At 40.0% G+C, this 23212-nt stretch overlaps 1 protein-coding gene across 1 annotated transcript; it reads right to left on the reverse strand.

The window, feature by feature from the left end:
- Positions 1-535: 535 nt before the first annotated feature.
- On the reverse strand, positions 536-18620 carry c10h21orf91 (chromosome 10 C21orf91 homolog). Its single transcript, XM_006788688.2, has 5 exons — positions 18499-18620; positions 15906-16039; positions 4190-4690; positions 3487-3549; positions 536-2562 (listed from the first exon to the last, which is right to left on the reverse strand). Exons 2-5 carry the CDS (start codon positions 16030-16032, stop codon positions 2390-2392), a joined length of 864 nt encoding a protein of 287 aa, XP_006788751.1. The 5' UTR covers positions 16033-16039; positions 18499-18620; the 3' UTR covers positions 536-2389.
- Between the last annotated feature and the right edge of the window lie 4592 nt (positions 18621-23212).

The following is a 23212-nucleotide window of genomic DNA, read 5'->3' on the forward strand; positions in this document are numbered from 1 at the left end:
CTGCTGTCTGGATCAATATCACCTAGAATGTCTTGTGGTCGCTGTTCAGTGGGAACAATGGTTTCCAGTTCTCTCAATGCATTTATATCCTATATTCCTGTATACAAGATGTGTTTTCAATATAGATATTTCCAATGTGACAAGTTATTGTTCAACCATGTATTAAATATACTCAGGAAGCAGCTGCACAACCATATGAATGAGTGAAGGGACTACACAAGTGTTACTTCTTCCCACGACTTTTTGAGCACCTGTTGTACTACTGGACACTATTTTCCTTCCTGTGTATATATCTGTATGCATATGCTCAAATAAATGATCTAATCAAATAAATGAAAAACGAAGTTAGCATTCCTTATTTGACTGAATCACTTACATTTTAAGTAACAGAGGAAATCCATCTTCATCTCTCACCCAATGCCATTAAGAGCTTATGTGTATATATTAGTCTCTAGCCATCATCAGCCCAGCCATAACTTTTCTTTGTCCATGCTGCAGTGGCTACAATGAAGAAAACAATACCATGTTCTAGCATGTAATAAAAATAGTTTTTATTTTATTTTGCAAAAACAAAATATACAAATGGTCACTTAAGCACAAAATGCACACAATAAATAAAAGATAAAAATCACAAAAATACCACAAATGCAGAAATGTTCAAAATCAGAGAACAAATCAACAGTCCAGTCTAAATAAAGAGAGTGGAAGTATAACAGGTATGGTAACAGTAGAAGATCATAAAACCACCAAAAAAAAAAGAACGAGAGATCAAAATCAGGCAGCTAGAGTTTCCTGCTGAGCAGGGGCACGAGCTCAGGCATGTTTCCGTAGCACGCAAAAACACACAGCATTCAGAAGCAAAACACACGTAACAAAAAACCCCAAAAACCAAAGACTTAAGGACTGAGCTTTAGGACTAGGAATCTAAATATTCACTCTCTCGAGCTCTGAACACAGGTATCCAACTAAAACCAAGACTACAATTTAAATGAAGTCTTTTAAACCCCAAAATGGGCTAAACACATTTAATCTCTTACAAAGAGAACGCACGACACTTACAATGCTGAGTTTTTCTAAACATCACTCTAACCTTGTCCTTTCCCAGCTTATTATATTTTGAGTAGCTCTGAGAGCCCTGAAACACCTATAATCAATATATATTTCATATTTATAAGGCTTCTCATTTATTTGTCTCTTTCTTTGCATAGGGTCCTGAAGAACATACTAACTCAAAAACTGTCTCCACATCTCTCGTTGACTTGTTCAGGGACCTGCAGAGAGAGTACAGCAGACTATCCCATATGTGTTGCTATGACATCAACTTAGCTCTTTAACACATGAGAGAGGGCAAGCCAAGGTAACAGTGAAGATAAATAAGAACACATACGCTGAATACACACAGGAACGAATTGTTTCGAAAGCTGTTCAAAAATCAAACGTTTGTAATTCACACACAAAACAGAACAAATAGAAACTTTGGTTTGGCAGCCGGTTCACTTCCATTCAGTGCATAGCCTCTCATACACAATGGTTAAAAAACAAAAAAGACAGCTTTGTATTATACAGTGAGCAAATCCTGTCAGCACAATAAACCCAGAAGCTGAATTCAATCAAAAGTTTTCACCTTTAGGATTTCAGATACTCTGTAACCGTAACCATTTTTCATAATGTCTTATTTAGAATAAGTGTGGCAAGCAGACACATATAAGTACTTGCCACTGCTTGTAGTGACACGTATAACTATTTGAAACTTTGCCAGTTACGGTCGTAGTCTTGTCAAAATCTGTAGTCAACTTTACAATAGACATTTCAACCCATAATACTGTCAGTAGATGCTAACTTGTTGGGGCTTTCCATGACATTAATAATCAAACTGCTGGCAGTGGCTTATAGCATGATTGGGACGGTCACTGTTCATTTGAAATCATCCAAAAAAAACAAACAAACAAAAAACAGAATCAAACTTTCAGAATCTAAAACAAAAGAAAGGAAAATGTGTCAGAAAACTAAAACAAAAGGATGATGATAACAAATGTGTTTGGAACATTTTTAAAACCGTTTTTCAGTCTTTGAAAATAATAACATATATGAAATTAAAAACGTGATCTTGTCCATTAAAAACAGCCTCGTCCTGTCCCAGGAATGTGCTGCTGTTTACCTGCTGCTAACATCTCATGTGAACTCGGTTCGGCTGGAATTCAGAGCAGAAACGTGTTTGCAAACCACCTTTAAACCTCGCATCATCACTCCAACCATGAAAACAAACACCACGTCAGTCCAGCCCTTAACGGTGCTCTAGTGTCCTCCAGGTTACACGTTCTGCATTCTGCAGTCTCAAGTGTTCGTCTGTTTCCTCCCAGCGGCCAATCAAAAGCCGCCTCCCAGCACCTCACTCCACAGTGCTGCTGCTGCTGCTGGCCTTGACCCCGGCCCTGCTAATGTGCAGCCAGGGCAGCTTGGCGCAGTTTTTAAAGAGCTGTTCGATGGCAATGTGACGCACGTGCAGCTCAGATGCCAGCGAGTCTTTCTCCTGCACGGCAACTGTCAACTCCTCAAAGACCTCTGTGAAGAGAGACAGGAGGGGTGGATAGAGGGGATCAGCATTTTTATTCACACACACACACACACACACACACACACACACACACACACGACCGACAATATAGAGGAAATAAATAATACTGATTTGAAAGGGGGAACATTAGAGAAATCATCTTTTTAATAAAGAGACAAGTCAAGGACGGTGTTACGCAGCAATGTTTATGGACATTAAAATATATTCAAAATGAAACACACTGCAGATCATTAAATCGCGGGCGGCTTATGTGGTCTTTCAAATTATTAAACATGAGCAATTAACATCCCCATCTGCTCTGGGTACATTTGTGGAAGTGACTGCTCTTAAAGGGTGAACAAAAATGTGCAGGACACGCTCCCACTAGACGACTTTTGAGGACGATATCTCACATTAGCTCAGGTAATTTGCCTCTTGGCAGCAAGAAGAATGATTTTACTCATCCAAAAGAATCAAGAAAACAAAATAACAAGAGTTTAATAATGATTGAGCTGCTCATTTAAGCAGCTGTGTGATCGGTCACTCAGAGGTCACATGATGCGCTGGACTCTTGAGATAAGAAAGCTGAGATAAGATGCTTGTAGCAGCAAACGATGGTTCTAACAGTGGATTCAAGGAGATGATGTGTTGACCAGAAGGCTTTTAGTCTATTTCAGGCACTAATTTATTGAGTATTATGTTCTGAATCGGGGAGCTAGAAGTCAGACTGGGAATTAAAAAGACCCTTTCACTAGAGCAGCTTTTTTCCTGAGGGCACCAAAAATCTCATGTGGGGATTTATCAGAGAGGAGGATTTCACACTGAAGCAAAGGTTTTAAAAAATGCTTAAAATATAGACGACTATGACTGCTGAGCCTTCTGTGAAAGGAACTGTTCAATTGTTCAATCAGGATATCAGTAAAAACACTTACTCTGAATCTGCAGGAGTAGCTGGGCGTTTAGCTGATGGAGCTCATCCACACTCATTTTAGTCACTAAAAGAAAAGAGATCACTTTTAATGGTGTGTGAGCACAGTGGACGTCATTTAGCTGCCAATAAGAAAAGACTCTAAACATGCTGCAAACTTGTGCTACTTGTCGATGTCATAAATTGTGAATAATCAGCACTAACACTTCATTTGCTCGGTTTAAATAACTGCAAAGGTCGGTGCAATCTCGAGTGTCACAGGGTGATGCTGTTCTCATGTGGAAACATCCACAGTTTAAACAGCGTACCTGTGAACTGCCTGTCATCTTTCATTTATAAGCAGAGAATTTGAAAGCTGCTGGCCTCTAACAGGCTCAGTCACATCCCTGCAGGATCTGTAGTTATAAACAGCTTTACTGGAGATGAGACGTGAAGCAGCCAAGGACACAGCCTATCTCGAGGTTAGAGGAAAATTAACCCCTCTCTGGAGAGATCGCAGCTAAGAGGAAGATGAAGGACAGAGTAAAAACGTTCTGCTGTTGTGCACGCTGAGGTTTTTGAAGATAAAACTGAATAATGTGAGAGGCGAGAGCAGCTTTCCTTTTCTGCTGACAGATGTATTTTTCTTTTTTAAAAGAAGAAGAAAAACAAATCGATAAAACCAAAGTCTGCTAAAGTTTGTTTGTGAAAAGAAGAAATGTGCTTACGCTCTTCTCTGCTGTGACCCTGGTGCGCGCGCTGCTGTCCTCCTCCTGATGGCTTCCGGCTGTGAAGACCTCTCCTGCTGTCGTTGGACCAAACGTCAGAACGCGACTCCTGCAGCAGTCCCAGCTCCTCGGCTGTGTGGCGCTCCAGCATACCCATCGTGTAGTCAGCCGGCCCTGTTGATTTGCCCGTGTCCCAGCAGGGCGTGTAGCGGGGCACCTGGGCGTCCGACTGGGGGAGCAGCTTGCGGTCATTTTGCTGGCCGTAACACAGAAGCTTAGCCCCCCGTCTGTTCGGGCCACTGGAGGAGACGGAGTCTTTGTTCTGGGCGTACTGAATGATGCGGTTCAGTTTCTGGCTGAGGGCCAGCTTCATGCCCTCGTAGGCGCTCCGGGAGACCTTGGATCGTGACAGCTTCTGGTTGGCAATGAGATGACATTTCTCAAAGCAGTCTCTGTGGCCTCGCAGGGACTTGGAGTGCAACAAGGTAGCAGAGGAGACGCCTGCATTCACACGGACAAAGCAGGGAGTCAATAAGACGACGACAAACGCAATGACACAGTGCAAAACGACAGTCGGCTACAGCTTCTATTGTGAGAAGAGCCATTACTGAGTGAGCTCAGGTGAAGTGGAAACAAACCCGTTTTCCTAGCATGTGAAACAGCAGTGCCTGTTCTTGTAACCACCATAAAAACCTTTAGTGGGAAAAAGCTGCCCTTAAATAAACTTACAGTAGAGCTACAGAAAAAAGAAAAGAAACATGAACTGTTAACTTAGTCTGATATTATGTGTTGCAGCAGCCGTCCCACTTTCTATTGCTGTGAGCCAACCACCCCATGCATGTGTACTGAATCATGTTTATTTCAAGGCTTCAGTCACATTATTTTGCAGATTTAGACTATTAGAGATATAAAATAATTACGAAGGCCAGTAAAACGCCACTGATCTGGGGCTGCTAGGCTGGACGCTAAATTATTAACATTAATTAGTAACATCTGCAGAGTGTCCGTTGTCTGCAGCAGGAAACGCTGCAGTGAAAACCTCAGTTCTGAGAATGTTAGCATACCAGCTTTTCTTCATTGCAGCCACCGCATACTGCTTCAAAGGTTACAGACACACAGACCAAATCTACCACACGCAGTAGAAACAATACTGTCAGAAAGCTCTTTCTGCCTCCTGCTAATGTAAGAAGACAGAGTAACTGCTATTTCAGCTTATGCCTTAATTCATGTTGCATGTATGACATATTCTGTTGGATTAATAACCTACTGAACTTGCCACAGCAAATAAAAGTAAGAAGTAAACTAGTATGAAAGCGAGCTAAAACTGACAGACTGACCTGCCACAATCTCTCAGTAAAAGCTGCTTAGTGCTCAGTGGATTAGCCAGTAGAGCTCGAGATGGGAGGGATAATAGATTAACTCAGTCTCAATGCAAATATAAAACATTTTTTTAAAGCCGGAGAATTCATGAGAGGAAATTGGTCTCTGTCCACATGAAGCAGCACTTCATTTACATTAATTCATGAGATTTACCTGTGCCTGCTTCTGTCAAACAATATTTTTATGACTTCACTACCCAGCAGTGACTACATTTTAACTTCTCTAACCCAGTTTAGCCTGAAAAACTGCGCAATACAGCATTTGTTGTTGAAAAAGAGACTGAAAAGAGACATTCCCTGGTGTAAAATAATTAATTCTGCATTCCTTGTGGTTACCTTTACACATAAAATGTGATGTTTCATGGATCCAAAAATTAAAAGAGGGTCACACTGTGCTCAGTTTTGCGTGCAACAGGAAATTACTCCAAATAAGTAGAACAGGACTGTAATAACCTCTGAGTGTGGCTTTATAAACAATGGGAGGCTGAAGGTGAAAAAGAAAGTGTTAACACAGTGTGTGTGTGTGTGTGTGTGTGTGTGTGTGTGTGTGTGTGTGTGTGTGTGTGTGTGTGTGTGTGTGTGTGTGTGTTAGAGAGATGGAGAGGTGACCTTCTTCTTACAGCCTCTATTTCTCAGTAGACAGGCATACGTGTTGGAGTCTGAGGTGAGGAGATTAGTCACTGTTGTTCATCTCGATTTAGAAGCTCACACAGAGACAAGCGTCTCTCTGCACTTTACCAGCAGCCAGGTCACTGTTTTCACTACACGACACGACCACAGCACACACTCACTCATAAGCCTCATGTTTGGCGTTTGTAGTGCAGGGCGGCTCTAAAGTTACACACATGCAAAACAACGTAAGGCAACACACACACACACACACACACTGATGGAGATGCTGGTTCAACAAACTACACTTAATCTAAGTAAGAAGAGAACCCATACTGATGTTAATGACTGAAATGGAGAGAAAATATTAATGAAATCAACACAGAGGGTTCAATTATTTGTCATTGTAAAAACTGGCTCTGAGAACAATAATAATAATAATAATAATAATAATAATAATAACAATAATAATAACAACAACAACAACAACAACAACAACAACAACAACTAGCAAAACTAACATGAGAAAAGGAAACTTTATGTATAAAATGTCTGAGAAACAGGACTAAGCTGCAAAAGGTCACTGAAGGAACAGCAGAGACAGGAAGCAAAGTTGTGCAAAGACCAGACATAAAGCATGCTGGATGAAAAATTACCAAGAGAATTTTAGTTTTGGTGGTTTGAGGCTGCATGTTGTATGTAGAGCAGGCACCAAAAATATTTATCACAATATACATTTGAAAATTTGTGATAACGATATAACTGACGATATAATTGACACGAGACAAAATAATTTACAACTCCACAACTTTATTAGTGCAAAAAAAAAAAAAAAAAAAAATCAATGTATTTTCACTTAAACAAGCAGCTGTTTTTTTATGTGCATTAAAGTTATATAAAAATGTAACAGTGCAAATGCAAATTCTTTGCTGACAGTTTAACCAAAAGGCATTTCCAGTGGAAACTGGCCGACATATCCTCAGCATACGATACGCCTACGATAGCCGTAATGCTCCGACAATCCATCAAGCGGTGCGGCTTCGTAGCTTAGCAAAGTCGTACTGAAACATCTGACAGATTTTCGAGCGCCGTGTACATAAAACCGTTTCGAGGTCAGTAAACACAACCAGAGTTCATACATAAGGCACACGGGATTATAAGGGGCACTGTCGACTTTCAGAAAAATCAAAGGATTGATTTTAAGTGCGCCGTATCTTCCAAACAACACGGTAATAACGACGGCCCGCTAGCATGCGCTAACAAAAATAGTGCTTTGTTGTGTATCTGACGGACGAAAGCTAAACCAGTTCCACCAGTGAAGCTGCAGCATTTTTACAAACCAGTTCTGGTTCATCGTTTCATTCAATGATCCGCTTTCGCTCTTCTCATTCTGCGTCACCGCCATGTGCGTATGTAAACAAAGGCACTGCGCATGCGCGTTTTACCCATATTCTATCTCGATATTTCATTTTCCTATCGTTGCCCAAAATTACACCGGTGTTACCGTGAACGGTATGATATAGCCCAGCCCTAGTTGTATGAATTGTAAAAGTCAGTTTTCTGCCTAGAAATGAGTTATATAAAATAGAAGCAGCTCACATGAAAAAGAAGACAAAAATATTTTTCTGCACAAATTTGTTTGTAGGCAGTGCTTTTGGTATCTTTTGAAAGCTTCTGTTTTGTAACCTTGTGGAATCACATCAAATAGTTCATCCCTAATTTGGGACAGACTGCATTTATAGACCTTAAATGCCTTAGCACATAGGAAGGTTTTAGACCGTTACACAACTGTGTGGCACAGATCTATTCTTAGCTTCAGCGTAGTTCGGTTTTGACACCGAGTGCCTTAAAAGTCTGATGTTTGCAATGGATTAGTCTTATGAGGGAACCAAATATTATCAGAGTTTTGAGTCGTGCGAGTGCGTAAATAATTGTCTAACAAATAGTCAATGACTCTTCAGACACAGAGCTTTGTGCCAGTCACACAGCCATGGATTTATCTGATCAGTCTCAGCCTTTGGATGTCCACAAAAACAGTGACTACCACTTGCCTAGCAGAAAAATCATTGGCACACAACCAGGGCCGTGCACCACCAGCAAAAGACCTCACACCAGCTAAGCAGCTTAGCGCTACTGTCTTTCATGGCTGCACACACAGCCACAGGCACACACAGACTATTCACTGGAGGTGATTCAACATTGTTAGGCTGTGACATCCAGAGACATTAGTCACACTGATGACCAATGGACTTGTTTTGGTCTGCTCGTCTGGGGAAGCGGAGAAGTTAAACTGTCGTAGACAAAAGCACAAACGCGAGCTGAAGTTTAATGAACAAATCCAGGCCTGTAATCAGTAATCCCTGCCTACAAATAATTATACAAAAGTAGAATCAGGCCATTCAGACCCACACCCGAATCAGAAATCACGCAGCTTGTTTCATTAAAAATCAAATAATCAGACTTCAGGCAGGTGGGAAAGATTTTCCTTTAAGACAAGGATTACGTTTCAGTGGAACTCAAACACTTTACAACTAAATCACAAGTTTTAGTCACAAGGAAAACAAGCATTCAGAAAACTACGGGAACAAGACAAAACCACAGAGATATTACTTCCTCTGTTTGACAGCCCAGCTTCTTTTAGCGGCAAACATTTTGGCCAAACTGAACTCTGACCTGCACTTACAGATTTGTTCTTGTGGTTTCCATCAATGATACGTGTTTGCAGAACATTATACGGATAGTATGTGATATATTAGTAATGTCTGCTTCATCAAACTTCTGAACCGCCTGCCCACTCAATCCTTGACACACTTTAATAACGTGTTGGGAGTTGGCATGGAGACAGCAGCACACAGGTCACTGATGGTGAGGTGTCAATAAGAGCTGCATGCCACTGCTTAGGAGAACGTGTTGTCAGCAGCTGCACACGGCAACAACAACGAACTCAATGACTCGTGAACTCAGACTACATGTTAACCACTACAGATGTCCTGCAGCGCTTCCAACAGACTAGCTACCATCACAGGTGCAGGAAACCCAATCTAACCGAAACAACGGCAACTGTTTCAGCCTGGAAGACACAGATACGATTACAGAAACCTACAAGCACTCATGCGCACAACTCTATTTCCACAAGTATAGCGGCCATTAAAAAAAACAAACAAAAAAAACAACAACAAACAAACTTAGAATTTGCTCAGAAAAACAAAACAGTAAGGAAAGTTGCACATGATCCAAACATGTTTAAAAGACTTATTTATTGTGTGTGTGTTTTGTTGCCAATGTTGAAAAACAGACTACAGCACAATGTGACCTTGTTCATTACCGTTATTATTATTATTATTATTATTATTATATAAATAAACTAAATATAGATCAGGAATGCTTCTGTTCAAGGCCCGTCTATTTTACTCTGAGGCTTACAGTCACACTGTGCACACGGTACAGTGAGAGCAACATTTCTTATGCCTAAACCATGTTTATGCAGACTCTGTTGTGAACTAACAATCATACATTCAAACACAAACTCCACGTTTAACAAGTACTCAGACTCCAGAAAATAAAGAACAAACTGTTCATGGAAAAGGATATTGCATGACAAATGCTGATTAATTTGTTTAACAACATAAGCATAATGGTTAGGGCTGCCACGATTAGTCGACTAGTCCCGATTACGTCGACTATCAAAATCGTCGACGACTGATTTAATAGTCGACGCGTCGTTTGAAGCTTTGTAAGATCACAAAAGACGCAGGAATAAGTAGTAGGATTTAAGAGTGTAATAACGGACTGAAACAGAAGATGGCAGCACTGCATGTACAAGGATGCCAGCTGCCGTTAAACCCCGAAGAAGAAGAAGCTGTGTCCCAGAATTCATAGCGCAGCCCAGCTCAGTTTCCAACAATGGCGGCAGCTAGTTAGTTTTAATATTACTCTTATTATTCTTTCTGGGTCACAAAATAAACGTTTAACATATTTTCAGGCGAGAATGTAGCTGTGTAAACCTCAAATATCTGCTCAGTTTATCAAGACACCACATATTTTCAAAAGCGCTCCGACGTTTTCGGAGACGTCTGTTAGCCACTAGCTCGATAGCTAGCCGGGGGCTAGGCTCACTAGAGCCGTGAGAACACCGGACTCCCGGCAAATCGTTTTCAAACCCACCGCCATCTTTCGCTACTCAGGTTAAACATGATATATAAGTCACTTAGATAACTTAAAAATGTTATTGTTTGGCTTTTTTCAGTATTTTATTTGTTCCTGAGTAAATCGGTTTGGCTGAGATTAAAGTTATAGTTTTTACACAGCTGAATAAACGTCAAGCAGACAGCTGATTATCAGAAGTGTGAGATGCTCGAGAATTTACTCCGGTGTCCTGTTATATTTTAGATAGCAAGGAGTTTATTAAACTTCACCGAAACAATCTGCAGATTTCATTAAAATGTAATAAACTATCATCTTGTCTTTATTGTTAGTTAGCACAGACCTTAAACACTTAAAGCTGTAAGCTAATGATAGTTATATAAGAGCAGATGCTGCTGGTGCAATAAGCTGTACGTTTTACGTCCAATGGATGATGATCTGATTAGTCGACTAATCGCAAAAATAATCTATGACTAGTCGACTATCAAAATAATCGTTTGTGGCAGCCCTAATAATGGCCCATAGACTATTTTCTATCATTTTTATAGCACTGCCTGTTAACTATATGGCTGAAACGAGGATTATACCTTACATGTACACCACAAAAGGTGGAGAAAGATCAGAGTTACTACAGAAATGTGCTGGTTTAAACACCATGAGGCAATTTATATGTCAGGCTAAAGGAGATTTAAGGCTTTTAAAAAGAGCCTGTTCATTCAAACCCATGTATTAGTACAAAACTAGTAGACCACGCTGTGGGTTCAGCAAATATCTGGACCCCAGCTGTGTTCAATCAAACAGCTACCACAGGCTGCAACATAATTGGGCCTCTCAATACACCCCAGGGTGAAGAGTTCACCCACAATAAATGAGCCGTTTATAGAAGCATGCTGCAGTCAGAATCAGCACCGTCTACAATATTCCAGCCTTTCGGTGTAGGAATTTTATCTTTATTCATTCCAAGCCCTAATAAAGTCTGGTATAATAATAACACCCAACTTGAATACACTCAGAATTATATAAGAAAAAATAAAGAAATAAAAAAATGGTTCTGGGTTCCAGCTGAACGTGACGGTTCAGCAGACTGATCGTCTGACACGGAGCCACAGGAGTCCAATAACAAGAAACCGTCTGTGATGGGGGCTGGATAGAAAATATTCACCCATCCACCTTGTGTCAGTTCTCTCAGGTATTTACAGATCACAGCTTGCACAATATATTATTAGAAAGTGTGCGATACCATAACAGCCACAGGTACTCTGCTCCTTTAATGTGGTCCTTTAGAGATCATGTGTGATAATAATTAGTTGTCTATTCTAATTTTAATTACACATCTGACGACCAAACCAACATGTATACCAGTATGCCACAACTGAAAGGGACCTCTGGCTAGAGCAGGGCGATATGGCCAAAAATATTTATCACGATATATATTTGAAAATTTGCGATAACGATATAACTGACGATAACTGATGCGAGACAAAAAACAACTCCACAACTTTACTAGCGCAAAAAAACCCCATCCATTTATTTTCACTTAAACAAGCAGCTGTTTTTTATGTGCATTAAAGCCATATAAAAATTTAACAGTGCAAATGCAAATTCCTTGCTGACAGTTTAACCAAACGGCATTTCCAGTAGAAACGGGCTGACATATCCTGAGCATAACCATGTATAATATCCACTGAAGTTAAAAAGAAGTGCTTTACAACATTAAACTGCTTTGTGCCAAATAAAAAAGTCAAATATGCATTTTTCAGACCATAAGGTGCACGGGATTATAAGGCACATTAAGCAAAACAGTCAGATAAATCAAACTTTATTCAACTCATTCTTCTTCCTCCACTTCTGTATCATTGATTCATTAATGCTGTATTCTATCACAGCGGCTCTATTCCCATGTTGTTGCAGTATATGAATGACTAACCTCGTATTGTGGATGGATTATCTCAGTTGTTCTCCTGACTGAAGTTTGGTCCGTTTACAGCATCCTGCCATGCGATTGCATTTGTCCCTAACCATCGGGAACCCTCACGTTTTATCGAGTGGAAAAAAGTTTGCGTTCATCCTCCAGCTTCACAGCGTTTATGCTAACATAGCTGTGTCGCTAGCGATCACGTAGCACATCATTATATAGCAGTTAGCCCAACTTCAGTAACCCTACAAACGTCACTGCTGTTTAGTTTTCTGTCTTCATTTATGTTGGAAGTGATAACAGAGCTGTACGTTTGAATTCTTTCAGAAATCTCTCAGTCAGAACATGCTATATCATGCTTAGGTAACTAGCGAGCTAACTTCCGCTAACTTCCTGCTAACTTCTAACTCCGTTAAATGTAATAAATTCTGTTTTCATGGATGCCTGGATGTTAAACTTCATAGTTACACCTGGTAAAGCAGCAACGCTGATCGTTTTATTAAAGATGAAAGAATTTAGACAGTTTTTAACTCTCAGTGATGCTGCAGTGTTCGTTTGACTTTGGGACATGAGGTGGACGGAGTTTAGGACCCAGATTGCTCCCAGATTTACGAGCACCTTAGTCTGACAAATACGGCAATACAACCAATTCTGGTTCATCCGTTTCACTCAACAATCGGCCATGTGCGTATGAAAACAAAGGCACTGCGCATGCGCGTTTTACCCATATTCTATCGCGATATTTCATTTTCTTATCGTTGCCTAACATTGTACCGGTATTACCATGAACGGTATAATATGGCCCAGCCCTACCTCTGGCTCTCTTAGTCATCTTACAATCTTTGGTATCACTGGCATTTCTGGGTTTGGTTATTGGCAGGTTAGTCTGAGCGGTTATAAAGATGTCCTAATTATAAAACTTCCTCTGAAATATGCACAGTCTTTTAACATGACAGCTCTTCCACAGAACATAAGTAGTAATTGGCTGGCTCTGGGTGTTTGGGTGTGGGACTGCAGTCACCCCCTTGTTCTCTGCCGCAACGTGGGCTAGAATACCGCTCAGATGGTATAGTAAGAAAAGGGAAAAGAAACACTGTAAATAAGACGTGTTAACCTAAGCACAGGTTGAGCACTATATAAATACGTACAAAATTTTGTTTGATGCTTTCTCACAGAACAAGCAGATGCAGGCCAAAGTGATTTCCTCAGGAAACAGCTACTTGTAGATACAACAAAGACTGCACTTCCTGTCCATTCATTTGACTTTAAACTGTGAACAGAGTCTTAGCCACAAACAGGATTTACATTTATATCTGCACCCGCCGCTACCGTTGGCTGAAGCTTTGGTGATAAACAACCCCGCACAAAAGTGCCTTTAAATAGGGAACACAATATACTGACGTCTGGAAATGACAAAGTTCCAACATTACTGGCTTGTTGGTGCACACTATCCAACAACAGTTATGAATACTCTGCATGTCAGCAGCTGCCGGACATGTCTGAACAACACCGCTTCATATCTGTAATCACATCTGTGGGAGGATGTGGACTGAAAAGAATACGTGAGTGTAACTCATAGTGGATTCTTTTGCTGCTGCTTAGCTACAATGTGGCAGTGTCAAGTTGTGGTGAGCGTCACCACCACACTGTGCACTGAAACTTCTTTTCTTTTAAAATAAAAGCATCTGCAGAAAAAAAGGGCAACTTGATTGATTTTACAAAAATGTTCAGTTGTGGTCAAAATGTTATAAAAAAATAGAATATTGTGGAAAAATTTCACCATTCTTCGGGTCACGTGTACCCTAATGGTCACTCAGCTTTGCAAAGGTGCAGTACCAAATCAGTCTTCTCCAAATGTGGTGCGTTTAAGTAAAAAAATAAACCCTTCTCCTTGTCTTTAGATGCAATTGGACTGTGCAAGGACGTGCATATGGTGGCTCATCTTCACACCCTCACCTGGTCTAAAAATATCATTTTTGACACAGAAAGACTTGATCTCTATCCATCTACAACCAGCATTTGTCACCATTTAGTTTCAGCCAGCTACAAGTCTGCCTGCTGTGTGGCCTGTAGAAAACACTTATCTTTGTTCATAAAATAAATTATATATATAAAAAAAAAAAAGTTCTTTGGGGTGATGGCATTTTCTTAAACCACACCAATAAATTTACTTGATAATTCTGTTAATATTCTGTTCATGTAGAAAGTAATACATACAAAGTGGCCTCTATCTAACACAAATAAGTAAATAAATAAACAAAAACAAGAAATAATTCTGACTCTGCTGTTTATTGAATATTCAGAGCCAACATAGAGCATGATAGCAATGAATGATAGTGATAGCATGACGTGACCTGGGACACAAGGGCTCGTGTGTGTGTTTGTGTGTGTGTGTATAAAAGAGATAAACACCACTATGAAGGTGTATATAGACTCATGTTTATCAGGGTTAACAGATTCGCCGTTGAGTAAATTGTAGCCTTACTTCTTCTCTTTTAACAAACAAACAGTGGTGCAGGATGAATGGGTGCTATGTCTATTAAGTCTACATGAGCAGTCAGCGAGCACATGGCTAGGCTTTAGTTTCCAATCAGCCATGCCGAAAGTGGCCACATGAAGCTTGGCAGGCTTTTCTCCGACCAATGATATGCTTAGCTGCACCAGAAACACGTGCTTGTCTGCAAACTCTACCTTTTCTCCCAGCATATCCGACAGTTACGTAACAGCCATTTCAATGCTACACACATCAAAACTTGCACCCCAAAAAACAGAATCTGAGAGGGTTTTTTCTGACACATCCAGTGCCAAAGGACACCTCAGATTTGGGGATAGACTTTTAGTACTTGGACTCAACATCCTGAAACAGAATATGCAAAGACAGCCTAAGTGAGCAAAACAATCCAGCCCATCTCAAAATGATACACCAACCTAGAAGCACTCGGGCAGTTCGCAGAATCCTCTATAGCTGTTTTACACATCATACACAATCACAATATATATAGATAAAAAATATACACACACTTCAACAAGAGCCTTTGTGCATCTGTGAGACGAGTGCCAAATGAGAGGCATGTCCAATCCCTTTTGATTCCCTATTCTTCCTCAAATAGGCCACTCATTAATTAAGAGATGAAAAAACTTCAAACACATGCTCTTGAGTTGGAGTGGCACATCAAACGGGAGAATCACAGCAGCTTGCCATACTTAGGGCTTCGGTTGTGCAGTCCCATTACCCTGCACATGTAGCTTATACATTGTTTCTAGAGAGGATAAAAGAAGCGACTGTGACAGGCAATCCTATAAGACATCAAACCGATGAAAAACTGAAAGGCTCTCAGACTTTATCGCAACAACTGGTGCAGGCATATTTACCATGATGGGAAGTGATGACCGCAGAAGAATCTGGATGATTCTACATAATCCAAAACGTCTTAGAAACTAAGAGCAGCACTGATATATTCATGCAAGCCTGCCTGTTGATAAAAGCTCTGAAATTGCTGGACATTAAGACAAAGGCAAATTCAGAATCCCATCAGACAGACATTAGTGTGTGGCAATTAAGAAAAGGTCACACTTAAAAATGTTTTTTTGAAAAAAGCAGGCAGCTCTTTTCTTTCCCCCCCCCCCATAGCACTTTGTTGGTGAACACACACGCAGCCCACAGCCTTACCTTCAATGCTGAGTTCAAAGCAGACGTGGCAGAAAGATAAGGTCCCCGTTTCTGTCTCTAGCTTACAGACGCTGCAGATATTGTCATCATTCAGATCAATGTTAACAAACTGTTCCTCTTCATCCATAGTGTGCCTGTGTTCAAACAATCAGTGACAGATAACACGGTTAGCATGCACAACCTCTAAGTGTCTTTCTTAGTAATTAGGTCACAGTTTCATATAAACTTATTAAAAATGTACTTTTCGGTCGGGAGGAACGCTTTTTTTTGGGGGTCTAAACTATTTTTGGTGCAGATACAGTAAAAGGGACAGTGTCCTTTTTAATACATCTTTAGTCGATGATAGAAAAATGATGACCCAAAATGATAAAATGGTTCATGTGATCACTGAAGTGCTAGATTAAAAATACCAGTCACTCTCTTAACACTGTGTGAACATGCTCCAACCCCTCCACACTGAACCAACAATACAAACATTAATGGCCCGGTCTTAAAACAACTGTTGTCTTAGTGGGAAATATGTCAGGACACTCTAGAAACACGTATAACAATGAACACAAGCAAGTAATGTAAACTACCCAATCCTTTCTTTGCAGTTGTTTAGACTGATGTTCAGTAACTTTACTCAAAATTACAACTACTCCATTAGGTGACTGAAAACTTCCTCTTGGGGAAAAAAACAAAGAACAGAAGCAAAACAACAAACTTGCCAATTAGTAACCATCTTGAAACACCACAGGGCATTTTTGCACAGTTATTTTGTAACATTATCTAAATTAACTTTCGTCTCATTGGTCACAGTTTGTTTGGTCTTGTTGGTACGCTCGTTTGTCAGCTGCTACCAGAGGAGGCACTTGGCTCTCTTAGATTAGTTCACTTGGTTTAATTGAAAAAAAGAGAGCCCCAACAAACAATGCTGACTGAGAGCTCTGGCCACCAGACGTGTTTCACCACTTCTTGTCTGTAGGTCTCAACGGGAAAACTCCAGGCAGAGAGCTTTCAGCTTTCAGCTCTGCAATGCCCCAAGACTAAGGCCTCCACACCTAGTAACATTTAGCCAGAGCATGGAAAGTCAAGGCCTTTGCCAAGACTGCGCAATCTTATGCTGAGCTTTCTCAGCTCCTTTTAAAGGAGAGGATTTCTGACTGCACTACAAGCTCTATTTAAAACCTCTGCTGGACAGAAGTAATAGCAACAATGATTATGTTCTGGATCATGTAATCAGGACATCATGAATACAGTGACAGAGTGGAAGAAAACTTCTCACACTGGCAGGTTTGATTTCATAAGAAATCCAACAAAACTCAAGACAAAAACAAAGGCTCTTTTTCATGTTTCTTCTATTGCATGTGTCTGAGTTATAGCCACTAATTTCAGCTTCAGAATTCAAAGAATTTGTGGATTCTCTGTCTGAAGATATAACGAGCATAGCTCAACAAACATTACAATAATTCTGTGCAAAAAAGCTAATAATGATGTTTGCATGTGGGGGGTTCTTTTGTACCCGTATTTGTATTTACAAAGGCGCCACATAGAGAATAAAGAAATGAATTCTTTTGCCATTATATTATACTTATGACTCTGCATTGTTGTACCTACTCTGTGTGCTACATTATAATGAACCCAGTCCCCCTTTGTTGCCATTTAAAATTGATTTATAGAGCTGTTAAAAGTCCTTTCACAAAAAACTGATTGCAGCTTCTACCTTCTGACAGGAATGTTGTTAGAGGACATTATTCAATAACATATGTTGTTGTAGGTGATATACTCGGTTTAAATACTGGCAATGAGTGAATGATTATTACTGTGCCTTTGGATCTCTGCACTGAATATTTTAGTTATTATGGGGTTTGTCTCCACACAGTAAATACCTTTTACAACTGGACGACATAGCGGGATTCACTCAACAACTGATCTGAGAACATGCAACAACATACATGATCATCCAGTAGAGCTGGAATCATTTAAAATGTTTTGTAAATAACCTAAAAAAAAAAACCTATTGTTTGTTCTATTTGTCTCCGTGTGTCGTAACACGACGTAAATATTAATCAAGGAAAGAGAACAAGCTAAGCAACGTTAACAACACCAATCCCAGTAGACAACACACACAAAAACATCTAAAACTTTTTGAGTTATAATTAACATGTCATATAACCAAAAAATTATACGTACATCTACAAGCACTCTCAGTTCCCTACGTTAAATTTCTAACGCTAACACAGGATTAAGACCATTAGCAGACCTTCAGCTGTGAATCAACAGAATAGCCAATGGTTTTCTACTTGAACTTTCCAGTCTGTTGGAAGCACAGTTAACCTTCACCGATGCCCATTTTTCTTTCCGTCGATAGTTTAAACGGCCTGCAGAATGCTACCTCAAATGCTGGCAGCTAAAAGTAACCCGAGCGTCCTTTTAAGTACCGTTTAACAAATTCCTGCTAACAAGAAGTTAAGCTAGCAGCACACTGGCATCCTCCGAGTACTTCAGTCTGGCTGATTCGTGACCGTTATTTGGCGTTGTTAAACACCGATGGACTCATTTTAACGACAACACCGCCACTATTTTAGGACTCCACTTTTGTGAAACTCACCTTGATCTTCAAGATCCGCTCCGGACAGCTAGTCCTGGTTTATGTGTACTCCACGGTTCTCCTATACCCGAGTAAAGCACCCAAACACAGGACGAGGCTGCGCGTCACGGCAAATCCAGAGAAGCTACAGGAACCTCTCTAAACCCCCCTCCGCGGAACGAACCACTAGTTTATACGAGGGGTGAAATGAATAACTTAGAGTTCAAGGATTAGGTGTTCTGGCTCTAGTATTAACACAAACAAAAAATACTGATACTCTATAATATTAAAAACATAACTAACGCCCATAAGTACAATAGTCTTATTACACAAATGGCGTATTACAATAATATCATACACGCACCCCTATGATCAAAAACTATCTACGCCTTTCTTGCGTCATCAAAACAGTTCAGCGTTAGGTAGAAGACGTGATTTTTCTAGATAAACACAGGGATAACTACAAAAACGGAACAGAAAAACATTTTGTCTTCGTTTAACGGTTTGTCCGAGTCTATATACTTGTGTTTTAGGCGACTCTCGCGTCGTTAGCTAGTTTCTGTTTTTATTCTCCTTCACGTGAAGTCACACGCGGGAAATTCCAGCGTGAAGACCTAGTGGAACAGCCATTTATAGCACTGCGAGGGCAACTCTGGTCTCACTTCCCCCAAAATATATGACAGAAAATGGAAACGCTAAAGAAATCATCTTGGCTTTGACATGCAGAACGCTGGGTCTGCGCCTCTGTATTTGTACTTTGTTTTAAAAACAGTTAATAGGCACAGTAATGTCAGCCGATAAACCTTACTGTACACCCCAATGCCTTTGATGGAAACTGTTCATGTCAGTCTAACACTGATCATCTATAATTATGCTAAAACAAACCCATTTCAGTAGGAGATAAACTCTTAGCCAAAGTTAAAGCATATGACCTTGTAATGTCATTTATCCAATGAGAACATAATGAGTTTCTTCTTACAGGTCTACATGAAGGCATTTAATAGTGTTTTGAGCTTTGATTTACCTGCTCCACAATAATAACTTTTCTTTTCTCTGAAGCAGAAATGGAAGGACAGTTTGATTAGACCCTGAATATATTTATGTATCATCACTGATGTTGCTGATGCTTTCGGTTCGTTTTTTCAGTTACTATTAATTGAAAGGCTGTGATCCCCTTTTCAGTTCTTCTTTATGTTTTCAAGGAACTGTGACTGTATCACTATAAAAACTGCAAGCTGCTGTAGGCTTCACATGTCACTGGTATTACGTTTTCACTCATCCTGTTCACTTTGTTTCGTGACATTTTGATAATAACATGAAATAAGGCTGCTCTTTTAACAGAAATATCTAATCATCCAGTCTCATTGCAGTGCTTTTGGGCATGTTGGTGTGGTCGAGACGAGCTGTCTAAGTTCAAATCAGGCTTTAGAATGGGCAAGAAAGGTGATTCATGAGACTTTGAATGTGCATTTATGTGTTAGACTGGTGGGTGTGAGTATTTAAGGAACTACTGCTGAGATTTTCTCGCGCAGCAATCTCGTGGCTCACCAGGAATGGTCTGAAAAAGAAAAAATAATCAGTAAGCAGCAGTTCTCTGAGCAGAAATACCTCGTCAGTAAAGTACAGTAACTAAAGAAACCACCCGTTTCAACTAAAGTGTGCAGAAGAGCATCTCTGAATGCACAACATATCAAATCTTGAAAGGTCACACCGTGTGCCACTCCTGGCAGCTAAGCATGGGAAATTGAGGCTATATATTGCACCAAAATTGGACAATAGAAGAAAAGACAAAACATCGTCTGGTCTGATTAATCTCAATTTTATATGTGACATTTAGAGGGTAGGGTTAGAATTTGGTGTAAATAACATGAAAGGATCCATCCTGCCCTGTATCAACAGTTCACGCTGCTGCTGGATTTATGTTTGGGACTTTTCTCAACCAAGGTGCCACAAGCCAGTGTGCTCCTAGTGTCAGCACCAAGCTTGGATAAATTTGGAGGGTTGTATCAGGAAGGGTAACTAATGGAAAACCTTTACCATAAAAAAACAAACAAAACCCAACCATGCAGATCATTAATTTAAAAAATCTGTTTACGTTGAACTCGTTCTTTAGTGTAATTTTCTATTTTGTTATGTGATGTATTTATTTTCTTGACTTAAGTTGTTTTTCCTCGTTGGCTGCTATACACAGTAAAGTGCTTCTCCTCCATTGCCAGACAGGATAGTTTTGTGTGGTTGGTTAGTACTGGATGCTTCCTTTACGTGTTCACAATTCTATCAGTTTTGAAGAGACCCCCATCACCACTGGCTGAAATGCAGCCCCACACTATCACAGAGCCTCCACCATGTTTTACAAATTGTTGTAGACACTCACTGTTGTCAACAACTATCATAAACCTCGTATTTTATTTGGTATTATAAATTCTGTTCTTAATCCTCCCACTGGTGATTTTCATATAGCAACGAACATAACATCTGAGAATCTAATGAGATTCTTCATTAATAAAATTGTAGACATTAGGTCTCACATCATCCCCCCCCATTTTGGACCTAGAGCTGGGCGATAGAACGATAACGATATGTATTGCGAAATAACTTTTTCTCGATAGAAAAATTAAACTATTGCGATAGGCCTCACCGCTCTTGTCCTCTTAAAAAAAAAAGAAGAAGAACAGCCAATCCAAATTAAGTAGCGCAGAGCCGAACCAATCACAGCCGCAGCGTCGCGTCACGTGACTTGTTACGTACAGCACAAGTGCCAAGCCGCACACGTGTATTTGTTTGGGAAGCAGCCAGCCGCCGTGCCACCCGGGTAATGGAGGAAATGAGTTCGCCGACTAGAGAAAAATCAACCGAGAGCGTGAGCGAAGGTTACCGAAGAGAAAACAGATGATGGTTCCAATGCCGGAGAGATTGTAGAACAGAAGAGCCACAGAAGTTCTGTAGTGTGAAGGTATTTCAGCTAAAACAGAGTAGCGCGCACTGTAAATGTGCCGAAAGCAGGTCTGGAAATACAATAAAGCGGTGCATGCTCAGTCTCTGACTGGAAGCGCTAATTCGTCATTCGGCTTTTGTCAGACTAAAGTAACTGTTAAAACTGTTTGAAAAGCTCAGCTATACAACAAGGAGAGATTGAGAATTTCCTTTTAGTTCTCAGTTTATTTGATATTGACAAAAGTTAGTCAATTTTGTCTGTTCTTCTGTAAAACAAACTAAGATTTATTTTTAGAATTAATATTTTGTTTCTAAGTGGAATTGACAATTTAGTCTGTTTCGTTTGTTCTATTTTGAAACTTAAACGCTTTAGCGGCTGCCTTTTGTGTAGTTTGCAATATTTGCCTTTATTTATCTGAAAAAGTCTCATGTTCCTTAAGTACATCTACCCTGTTGAACTTATTATGGGAATAAATATTTAAATCAAAACAAGCTGCTGATTATTTCACATTTTACTTGTGAGCAACGGCACATTTAAATCTTACAAATATAGTTATTTGGCTTATATCGTGATATATATCGTGATATATATCGTGATATATATTGTGATATATATCGTTATCGCCTGAAATTAAAAAAACATATCGTGATATGAAAAAATCTTATATCGCCCAGCTCTATTTGGACCCATGTGTTTATACTCTTCAGCCGTCTTAAATCACTTCGAGCCAGTGTCCCCTGCATTACTTAATGAAGTAGTCAGCAACTTGAAGCCCTTGCTTTCTATTGTTAATAGCAGTCTGGGTCCGTCCCCTCTGATTTTAAACATGCTGTGGTGGAACCCATCCTTAAAATGCAGAATCTGGACGCAACAATTTTATCAAATTACAGACCAATTTCTAAATTGCCCTTTTTGTCAAAAGTTCTGGAGAAAATCTCCAGCTCCAGGCCTTTTTAGATCAACACAACACTGGCGAAGTGTTCCAGTCTGGTTTAAAACTCACCACAGCACTGAAACTGCTCTTTTACAGGGTTTTAATGACCCTTTAACTTTTACTGACTCTGACCCTGCCATCCTAATACTATTAGATCTCAATGCTGCTTTTGATACAGTAGATCGCAGCCTTCTCATCTCTAGACTGGAACAACATGTTGGAATAAAAGGGATTGTTTTGGAATGGTTTAAATCCTACCTATCTAATCGAACCTTCTCTGTTAAACTCAGAGACTCATTATACCCAAAGACCGTGCTTTCTTGTGGGCTCTAGCCTTGGCACAGCCCTTTTTTCAATCTACATGCTTCCGATGGGCTCAATTTTTAAAAAACATATCTCGTTCCATTGCTACGCAGATGACTCAGATTTATGTTCCCCTGAGACAAAAATCTGTGAATCCTCTGAAGGGTCTGTTTGATTGTCTGGAAGACGTTAAGGCATGGATGCAACCTAAATGAGCAGAAAACTAAGGTCAGTGTTTTCGGTGCTTGTGACCATCTTGACCTCGGCCATCTAGAGATCGATAAAAAATCATCTGCAAGAAATTTAGGAGTGATCTTTGACAGCAATTTGACAAACAGATAAATAACGTAATCAAGACTAGCTTGTTTCATCTTAAAGTTAAGCCTTTTCTCTGCTTCAGAGATTTTGAGAAAGCGATCCTTGCCTTCATCTCGTCTCGACTTCTGTAATAGCCTCTATTCTGGTATTACCGCTACATTAATTGGCCGACTGCAGCTAGTCCAAAACGCTGCAGCACGGCTCCTAACTGGGACGCGCAAGTGGGATCACATATCTCCCATACT

This window comes from Neolamprologus brichardi, chromosome 10 (genome assembly GCF_056152115.1).
Source record: "Neolamprologus brichardi isolate AB-2024 chromosome 10, ASM5615211v1, whole genome shotgun sequence".
Lineage (NCBI taxonomy): Eukaryota > Metazoa > Chordata > Actinopteri > Cichliformes > Cichlidae > Neolamprologus > Neolamprologus brichardi.

Coding starts and splice junctions, on each gene's coding strand:
- c10h21orf91 (XM_006788688.2), bottom strand. CDS start 16,032: ATGGATGAAGAGGAACAGTTTGTTAACATTGATCTGAATGATGACAAT. Junction 3,550..4,189: donor GGGTCACAGCAGAGAAGAGC/GTAAGCACATTT, acceptor CTTTTCTTTTAG/TGACTAAAATGAGTGTGGAT. Junction 2,563..3,486: donor GCTACTCCTGCAGATTCAGA/GTAAGTGTTTTT, acceptor CTCTCTTCACAG/AGGTCTTTGAGGAGTTGACA.